Source organism: Grammomys surdaster, unplaced genomic scaffold, assembly GCF_004785775.1.
Source record: "Grammomys surdaster isolate TR1022 unplaced genomic scaffold, NIH_TR_1.0 186, whole genome shotgun sequence".
NCBI classification, from domain to species: domain Eukaryota; kingdom Metazoa; phylum Chordata; class Mammalia; order Rodentia; family Muridae; genus Grammomys; species Grammomys surdaster.
This window is the reverse complement of record NW_021604631.1, coordinates 5,152,929-5,163,360: the sequence shown is the minus strand read 5'-3', so window position 1 is coordinate 5,163,360 and position 10,432 is coordinate 5,152,929. Positions and strand designations below refer to the sequence as shown.

General features: G+C 45.9%; 1 protein-coding gene across 1 annotated transcript in view; it reads left to right on the top strand.

The window, feature by feature from the left end:
* Positions 1–949: 949 nt before the first annotated feature.
* The window catches only part of Svopl (SVOP like), a 50,610-nt gene continuing 41,127 nt past the window's right edge, over positions 950–10,432 (top strand). Inside the window, exons 1-5 of the mRNA XM_028768406.1 lie at positions 950–1,028; positions 1,402–1,493; positions 2,363–2,461; positions 7,211–7,282; positions 8,592–8,716. Coding sequence (XP_028624239.1) covers positions 950–1,028; positions 1,402–1,493; positions 2,363–2,461; positions 7,211–7,282; positions 8,592–8,716 — 467 coding nt within the window. The remainder of the gene's footprint in view (positions 1,029–1,401; positions 1,494–2,362; positions 2,462–7,210; positions 7,283–8,591; positions 8,717–10,432) is intronic.

The window sequence follows — 10,432 nt, the reverse complement described above, 5'->3', positions numbered from 1 at the left end:
CCCTATAACTGGAGTTACAGATGGTTGTAAACCGCCGATGAGTTTTTGATCACCAAGTCAAGAGTTTCTCTATGTAGGCCTGGCTGTCCTGGAACTCACTCTGTAGAGCAGGCTGGCCTTGAACTCTGTACTCAGAGACACACATACCTCTGCCTCCTGGATTAAAGGCATGTGCCACTGTTGCGTGGGTCAATCATCACTCTTTTTTTGTGGCAGCAAATGCTTAATGAGCAGTCCTCACAGCAGTCCTGACCAGCACTCTCAGCTTCTTCTTACCAAACAAATCAGTGCACACCAGGTAGAGAATAAAGGCTTTCTGTGAGCTAACAAGTTTGCTTCTCACATCAGCCTAAGAACTAGGTGCAATACTATATTATTCTCATTTTGAGGGTGAGGAGAAGGAGGTGCAGAAGAAGGCAAATTCCTCAAGCCAGGTGCCCAGTAAACAACAAGGAGAGAATTTGAACACAAGAGTAGTCTGTTCCAGATGAAACAGATGACAGAGGACAAAAATACTCTAGGACTGGTGTGTGCACGTGTGTGGGTGCTCATGTGTGTTGTCTGTAGAGGTCAACCTTAGGTGCCTGTGCATGTATGTGCATGTGTATGTGCATGCTACAGGTCAACCTAGGGTGTGGTCCCTCAGGAATGCTGTCTCTTTCTGAGGTAGGCCTCTCACTGACCTGCAACTCATGGATTTGGTCGTGCTGGCTGGCCAGAAAGCCCCAGGAGTCTTCTCGTCTCCACATCAGTTTTTTTACGTGGGTTCTATGAACACAAAAAGCTCCTCATGTGTGCACAGCAAGTGCTTTACTGACTGAGCCTACCTACCAACCTACCTTCTAAGATTTGGAGTGGACTTGGGATATGATATGTATTCTATAGCCATGATATTTCTTCTTTGCTACTCACCCTGGCTTCATTAGGGAAGCCGTGTGGGGAGTCAAAGATGGCAGCACAGAAAGAACCTGTGACGATCATCAGCCTTCGGAAACTGAGCCAGGCAGCCCCAGAACCACAGCAGAAAGGTAAGACCATCCCCCAAAACTCCAGCTTTCAAACTAGTGCTTAACATTGCTATAATAACGAATTACGGGCTACGTCTGAGGGTCAGTTGGTAGACTGTTTGCCTAACCTGCACAAAGTCCTAAGTTTGATTCTTGGTACCATATAAACTGGGTACAGAGGCACATGTCTGCAATCCCACATGAGAGGTAGAGGCACGAGGATCAGGAGTTCAAGGTCACTCTCAGCTGTGTAGGCTGAAGACAGTCTAGGCTGCACAAGACAGAGTAATGAATAATAATAACGTTGTGCGTACCTACAAAGGTGGGCCACAGTCCGCAAGGGTTCCCCCCACCTCTGACCCGAGTGGTCCTTATACTCTGCCTTCCTTGTCAGAGACCAAGACATTCACCGTGGAGGATGCGGTGGAGACCATCGGCTTCGGGCGTTTCCACATTGCACTCTTCCTAATCATGGGCAGCACCGGGGTGAGTGCCCTCAGAGAACCTCTGCCGCTGTGATTCTGTCCTCACTGCTGCCAAGTCTCTGTTGGCCCCCAGCAGTGGGCTGTTCGTTCCAGGAAGTGAGAATCCCATGGAAATGATGTCATCAGTCTTTGCAATGGTTTGGCTGGGAACGACGGAATGCATGTATCTGTTCTGGCAATCCAAGACTCATCTTAAAGGTTTACACTGAGCTCTTGGGAAGAAGGGAAAGGCAGGAGGTTATTCCATGTGGCGTAGATGCAAGCTCTTGAGCATGTGTACATTGGTCAGCAAGATCACAGGGGTATATGTACTCTCAAGCTTTAGAGATACTCTCAAGTTGTGCCAACTATGGACATTACATCTATGAAAGCCAAGGATCAACTGTAGGAATCTACTTTATTTTTGTTCTGCTTCAGATTTTTTGATTCAGGGTCTTGAAGCTAGCCAGTGCTGGTCTCAAATCCACGACGCTCCTGCCTGCTGGGATCACAGATGTATGCTACTGTGACTGGCTCTCCCCACCACCACCACACACACACCTAGGGCAGTGGTTCCCAACCTTCTAATGCTGGCACCCTTTAATACAGTTCCTCATGTTGTGGTGACCCCCAACCATGAAATTATTTTCATTGCTGTTTCATAACTGTAATTTTGCTACTGTTATGAATCATAAGGTAAATATTTGTGTTTTCTGTTGATCTTAGGTGACCCCTGTAAGTGGGTCATTCAACCCCCAGGTTGAGGATCCGCAGATTGAGAACTGCTGACCTAGGGGAAAGAAGACATTGGGACTAGGAGGGTGACATGCTTGTGTGGAGGTGACATGAGCTGGTGTACAGATGTGACTTTGTTTCTTCCTTCTCCTTCAGGTTGTGGAGGCCATGGAGATCATGTTAATAGCAGTTGTGTCCCCTGTTATCCGCTGTGAATGGCGGCTGGAGAACTGGCAGGTGGCGTTTGTCACCACGGTGAGTACCTGCTGCCTGTGCACTGTGAATGAATGAACAACCTCAATGCCCGGCTTTCTTTCCAGTACTCCGAGAGCTCACAGCCAACCCTAATGCTACTCATAATGAATAGTGCTGGCCTCCAAAGCTCATGGGTTTCCAGGCCCTATGCAGTTAGCATTCAAAGCCTTTCTCGCTTTCTCTTTTAGTCTAGTGAATAACCGTGAGTAGCCGGGCATCCCTAGCTGATGTTATCTCCTCCATAATTCTAGAACAGTCTCACCTTCATGCACTGCCATCAGTCACAGCCCCAGCCCCTCCTCCCTAGGATCCCACCCTCCAGCTGATCTCCATTCAACATCCACCAGGACATTAAGCCCTCCCTGAAAAAGATATCGACACAGTATGTGCCTGAGTTTTCAGATTCCCAGTCCATGTAACAAGAAGCAACTTTATGCAAAGGATTTGTACTTCATAGTCATATTTCTTACGAAATGGATATTAAAGTCTGCTTTCTATCTGACACATGGTTTGGGTAGTACGCAAAGAGGACCTACTGAAAATGTGAGGCCAGGTCATGGATGTGAGCAGCCACTGAAGGGCTTAAAGAGGGTGTTCCAAGAAATCTGAGGAAGTACAGCTGATGAGCCTGATTTCAAATGGCATTACAAAGCATCAATGACAAACACAGAGCAGTGCTGGCCAAAAGTCACACGCAGATCAAGGGCAGGGAACCCAGATGTAAACCTGCACGGCCATGGCCATGCAGGTTTTGAGAGAGGTGCCAAAAACACCCATGGGAAAGCAAATGGCCTGTCTGCAAAGGGTGCTGGGAAAACTGAGTATACACACTCAAAGAACAAAATTAGAACTACATTTCACCTTGCACAAAAAATCAATTCAAAATGGTTCAGAGACCTTAATATGAAACCCAAAACACTGAGACTTGCTAGAGGGAAGAAACTTCAAGACACAGGACTAGGCAAGGACTCTCTGGACGACTCCAACAACACAGGAAATGACACCAGTTGACAAGTGGGATTATGTGAAATTAAAAAGCCAGCCAAGGAAGCAGTCACCAGAGTGCAGAGGCAGCCTACAGAAAGGGGGAAAATTTCTGCCAGCTCAGACAGGAGGCCAATACCCAAAACATGTAAAGAACCAGGGGAAAAAAAATACACCAAGAATCCAAATTTTCCAATAAATCAGTGATGTAGTATATGGTATAAACAGTTCTCCAAAGAAGAAAGTAAACAGCCAATAGACATTTGAAATATTCAGCATCCTTATTCATCAGAGAAATGGAAATTAAAACGACTTTGAGATTTCCTCTCACCCCAGTCACAGTGGCTGTCATCGAGAAAAGGAGTGACCACAAATGTTGGCAAGGGTGTGGGGGAGGGGAGCCTTTACTCACTGTTGAGAAATCAATATGTAAGCCTCTCAAGAAAAGCTAAAACTGATATTGACCAAGGACAAGGAAGTGGGCTTCAGGCAGGAATCTGACATTTGGCTAGAATAAAGAAGCAATTTCAGGCAGGAATCTAAATATTAGGCTAGAACAAAGAAGTAGGCTTCAGACATGAAAACAACTTTGGACTGGTACAGGGAAGTAGGCTCAGATATTTTGGTCATCCTGATAAGCCCTTAGAAATAGTGATCATGGGAGTGATCTTAGAACTTTGTTGTTGCCTTGCTTGTTCTTGACTATTTGTGTTTATTGTCTTGCTTGTTCCTTGGCTATTTGCATCTATTGCATTGCTAGTTCCTCAACCTAGAACTGACCTTAATACCTGCATGTAATCAAAATGGTATAAAAGCAAAAAATGGATGGATGGGATGGGATAGGGGGTTCTAGGGAGGGGAAATGGGGGAAGGGGATGACATCTGAAATGTAAATAAATAAAATATCCAATAAAAAAGTATATAAAAAAAGAAGGATAAAGCCACAGTACTGTATAGCTGTTGCTGACCGCAAATCTCTAAATATAAATAAACAGAAAAATGATTTAGTAAAAAAGAAAAACTAAAACTAGAGCTATTATATGACCCAGCCAAACTGTTCCAGGGTATACTCTTAAAATCCTCTTGGTCCAACTGCAGAGACACTTTGCACGCCTGTGATTGCTGCTCTGTGCACACTGACTAGAGACAGAGTCATCTTAGAGGTCCACCAGTGGATGGACACATCAGAAAATGTGGTGTGTGTACAAAGTCGTACTTTAACCAGCCACAGGAGAAGAGTCACGACCCTGTATGGCAGGGTATGGGACTGGAAACCATTATGTTAAACCACATTTAATTCCAGACTCAGAAAGACAAACTCCACATGTCTTCTCTCATATGTGGGTCTCGGCTTCTAATTTTTGTTTTGTTTTTGTGTTTCGAGACAGGGTTTCTCCGTGTAGCCCTGGCTGTCCTGGAACTCACTCTGTAGACCAGGCTGTCCTGGAACTCAGAAATCCACCTGCCTCTGCCTCCCAAGTGCTGGGATTAAAGACGTGCGCCACTACCGCCGGGCTCGGCTTCTAATGTTTAAACATGTGTTTAGGGAAGATAACTGCCATGAAGCTAAGACGAGGGCCATGAGGGGGAAAAGATGTCTTGGGAGGGTTAGGGAAGATGAAAACTGAAGGTACTAGAGTACATGTGACATGACAGTGTGTGTGGGGGGTGGCAGCAGGAAGCAGGAGAGGAAGGGAAGGAGAAGGGAAGGAGGCATCATAAAAAAGCTTGGGGTTAGAGAGATGGCTCAGCCATTAAGAACACCTGCTGCTCTTGCAGAGGACACAAGTTTGGATCCCAGCACCCATGCTGAGCAGCTCAAACCACCTGTAATCCAGCTCCTGCTCTCCAGCGATCTCTTCTGGGCTCCTTGGACATCTTCATGAACATGTACACACACACACACACACACACACACACACACACACATTCACACACACCAGTACACATACTCGCACACTCGCACACACACACTCATATACATACTCACACAAACATATACAAACACACGCATGTACACACTCACACACACATTCACACTCACATAAACACACAAAGACACACATGCACACATACACATATAAACACACACATGCACACTCACACACTCATACTCACACATTCACTCACAGAAACACATACACAAACACACATGCACACACATTCACACAAACATACAGAACATACTCCCACACACATTCACACAAACACACATGCACACACACACACATTTTAAAAATATGTATAAAATGCTATAACAACAAAACCCATTACATACAAATTGTTTGCTATTTGAAAAATAATTTATAAAAGAGAATTTATGGGAACCTAAGGCCCTGGGTTTAATCCGAAGCACAGAAGTGGGATGGGGCAAGTGTGCTTGCATGATGGTTTTCAAATAGAGAGAGAGAGAGAGAGAGAGAGAGAGAGAGAGAGAGAGAGAGAGAATGAGTGTTAGTGTGCACTTTCTATGAGACTTGTGGGAAGCAAAGCTGGTATTGTGCCTCTTCTCCTGGAGGCACCAGCCTGGAGGCTTCCTGAGGGAAAAGCAGTTGTCTGTCATCTGGAAGGCAGAGAAGTCGGTGCTAAGTGCACACAGGCACACACACAGAGCCAGGGCTGAGTGAAGTGTTACAAGAGAGAAAAACAAGGCAGCTCCGCCTTAGGGTTTACAGTTCAGAGACTTTATGTATTTGTTTATTGAGACAGGGTCTCTATGTGTAAGCACCAGCCAGCACTTACTTACTAAAAACCAAGTCTCCTAATATGGTTGGTGGGAATGAAAACCAGGCCTGGCTTGGAAGGCTCTCAGCAAGACTGAGGCTGAGACAGGTTTATTGCAAGCAATCAGACTTTTCATATGCTTATCAGAAGCAGAATACAGTTGTAGTTGCCAGGATACAATGTTGTTTACAAGCTATGCAGGGTACATAAGGCTAATGACTAATTACGAGTAATCACACAGCCAAGCTGCTATATGTTCTCCTGACTTTTAGGGAACTCAGAGATACACAGACACCTGAGTGCGCCACTGCCCCGAGGAAGTACACTGTTTCTCGGGAACTGAAAGGCCCACAGTGCCCCAGCAACCAGGATTTTAACCTGAAAGATCTATGGATGAGTGCCTGTCAAGACAGCAGACCAGGACAAGTCTAGGGTTCTCTGCATCCATGTAGCCCAAGCTGGCCTCCAATACACTATGTACCCAAGGGTAGCCTTAGATTTCTGACCCTATTGCTTCTACCTCCAGAGTGCTGGGATTACAGACATGAACCCTCGTGCCTGATTTTATGTGGAGCTGGGGATAGAACCAGGGCTTTCTGTGTGCTAAGCAAGCATCCTACTAACTGAGCCCTCCCCAGCCCATGAGAAGTACCAAGAAACGCTGCTTTGGTGGCAGCAGCTTGAGCCACCACAATAAGGAATAAGGAATAAGGCATAACAGGAATGACCAGATCTTAAGTTACAATGGGAAGTCACAGCTTGGTCTGGGCACAGCTGAAGCCAGTGTCTGGGAGAAGGAAAGCAGTTTCCTACTCTGTGGAACCATTTTCACCTGGGTCATGTCGGTATGGTATCTTTGTAAAAGAAGTAGAGGCACTGACCTCAGGAGCCTGCCTGTGCTCCCTGAGCCCTGGAATGCTTTGGGAAACCCATCTGCAGCCTAATTTTTGCTTGGGATGGCTATTTGCTTAATATAGCAAACACATAGCATACTAGTGTATTCTTAGAACATTGTTTTTTTTTTTTTCACCCTGATTCTAGATGGTGTTTTTTGGCTACATGGTATCCAGCATCCTCTTTGGTCTCCTGGCTGACAGATATGGCCGCTGGAAGGTAGGTCAGGCCATGCAGGATTGCAAACCCACTCTTTGGGAGACTCTCCCTATTGTTTCTCTTCCATGGACTTTTGTCCCATGTCAATACCTCTCACCTCAAAGGGGATAAGAGATAGCTTATTCAGGAGCCAAACACAAGTGACCGCTACCAGCAAGAACACAGACTCAGGTTATCCCAAATACCACATTTTTGCTGGCTACTTTTCATGTCAACTTGACACAAGCTAGAGTCATCAGAGAGGAGGGAGCCTCAGTTGAAAAAAAATGTTTCCATAAGATCCAGCTGAAGGTAAACCTGCAGGGCATTTTCTTATTTAGTGGTGGGTGAGAGAGGGCCTGGCCCATTGTGGGTCGTGCCATCAACAGGTTGGTGATCCTGGATTCTATAAGAGTACACAGCAAGCCATGGGGAGCAAGCCAGTTAGCAGCATCCCTCCTCGGCATCTGCATCAGCTCTTGCCTCTAGGTTTCTGTCCTGTTTGGGTTCCTGCTCTGATTTCCTTGGATGGTGAACACTGATGTGGAAGAAGAGTAAGACAAACCCTTCCCCAATTTTCTTTGGTCGTGGTGTTTCATCACAGCAATAGTAACCCTAACTAAGACAATATTCCAACTTGGTCTTGTTATTTAATAACAAATACACCTGTTGGGGACATTGGATTGATAGCTTAAGCAAAGCAGGGGAATCTCTGCTATAGGGCTCAGATGTTATTTGATGACATTTTTTTACTTGGGGACAGCGAAAGCTAGTTAAAGTCATGGAATCCAAAGGTTTTACCTTATAATCACTAGGATGTTGGTTCTGATACAGATGTGGGTGAGACGTGTCTATTGAGAGAGCTAAGGATATCCTAAGAGAATCTGGCTCTGGATCTGCTGTAGTCCAGCTTTCTGAAGTTACAATTCTCAGCGGCCAACCAGTTCTGTAAAATCATCAGCATAGCTGTGATTTTCCTGGGAACTTTAGTTCATACTCTAAGCCTCTGCTGTTCTTGTAAATAAAAAAAAGCAATACTTCAAGTTTGCTTTGAATACTCTTCCCAACACAGGGTCTCCTTTTGCTCCTAACAGCCCTGTGAGGTAGGGTAGAGCTTTGCTTTGTGTTACTTCTGAGGGTGGACAAGCTAGACACAGTAAAGGGCTTTCAGGGAATGGCCTGGAGTGTGTCAGTGGAGCCTGTGAGAGACCAGCAGGTGCTGTGGCTCTGATGTCCCACAGAGGAAGCACCCACCTCCACCTCCGGAGGTGTCCGAGACCCCTTCATTTCCCAGGCAGGTCCAGTAACAAGTGTTCTTTCCTTGCTTCAGATTTTGCTGCTCTCATTCCTGTGGGGAGCCTACTTCTCCTTACTGACCTCTTTCTCCCCTTCCTACATCTGGTTTGTCTTTCTGCGGACGATGGTAGGCTGTGGAGTGTCTGGCCATGCACAAGGGTAAGACTTGCTCCAGAGTCTTTGGGGGAGAAATGTCAGTGCCCTACATGTGGGTTGTGTGTGTGCGCGTATGTGTGTGTGTGCGCCTGCACATGAGCAAGTGCACATGCTCGAATACATGTGCACACATGCGCATGTGCAGAGAGAGAGAGAGAGAGAGAGAGAGAGAGAGAGAGAGAGAGAACCAGACATACATGCACAGTCACAGACAGACAGACACAGACATACACACACATGTACACATTCACATACAGAGAGAGTGTGGGGGCACAGATTCATATATAGACAGAGCACACACACACAGGCACACACATGCACACACACAACTATACTAAGTAGGTGAAGCACATGTTAGTCCTGTAGTTCTGTGGAGCCCAAAGGCTACACTACCAGGACCCCAAGAAGGAAACTCACGGAGGACAACCGCTACAATCGCCAGAGGATTTAATTAGTCCAATGCACTGGGACCACTTGCACACACAGAAGCAGCAGCCAAGAATGCACTCTGGCAGAAGCATACATACAGTTTGAGCAGGACAGGTGTTTTTGGTGATAAACTGGTCGGTTGGCATTGATGGGCTGTGGGGACCCTCTAACAGGGAGCTATCTGTTGTCAGATGGTTCCATATGTCTGATAACCCAAAGTTTTTCTTGGAACCATTTGTCTTCACCTTTTTTGGAAAGGGAGGGATCCTGTGGTTTTTCTTGGGACTGTGTGGTCTCACCCTTCAGGGAAGGGAGGGGGCCAGGGATAATTTTCCATGGACTTTGCAGCTCATGGTCAAGGTCTTGGTTTAGAAGGCAGGTCAAGGCATGTAGGATTTAAGCTTTTTCCTGAACACTGTTTTGTGGCACTCTTCCTATCTCTTCCTGTTGCCCCCTGTCGACCCCTCTCACCTCAAAGGGGCTAAGAGATAGCAGACTTTGGAGCAAAATACAAGCGCTTGTAACACTCAGGAGCAACCATCCATTACAAAGTGCATTGCCCTGTAGTTAAAATCTACACCAACCAGAGAAATGGCTCAGGGGTTAAGAGTACTTACCACTCTGGCAGAAGGCCCAAATTCAAGTCAGCTGCAGGGGAAATTTGATGCCTCTGGTCTCCTTGGGAACCTGCAAACCACATACACTCACACACTCACACACACACACGCACACACACACACAGAGATACACACACACACAGAGATACATACACACACACACTCACACACACACACACCACACTTAAAAATAAAATAAAAATATTTGGATTAAAAAAACAAAATCAAAACCAAAACTCATACCAGAAAGAATTTGCAAAGCAGAGGGGAAAATCCTGAAATAGGATTAATGTGGCTGTCTGTCCCTTGCCAACCTGTCTCCTACTGCTAGGTAAATGTACAGGCTCTCGGTGTTTGGGTGTGACTTGCTGTGTTAATGTTCCAGTTATGGGGCCATCTAGAAATCCACAGAACCCCTCAGGCTATTCCCTCTGGGATGCCTTGAGGCAAGTTCTCCTTCAATCACGGAGATGTCAAAGCACCTGGCACTGCCTTCACATGTCGAAAACAGAAGTGTTTTTCCCTGGGGCATTAGTTAAGTATCTGAGAGCCCAGATAGGAATAGATGCTGAGAGAGCTTAAAAATCTCCTGTAAGATGCAGTCCAATTAATACTTTCAAAGGAAAGAAGGAAGGAAGGAAGGAAGGAAGGAAGGAAGGAAGGAAGGAAGGAA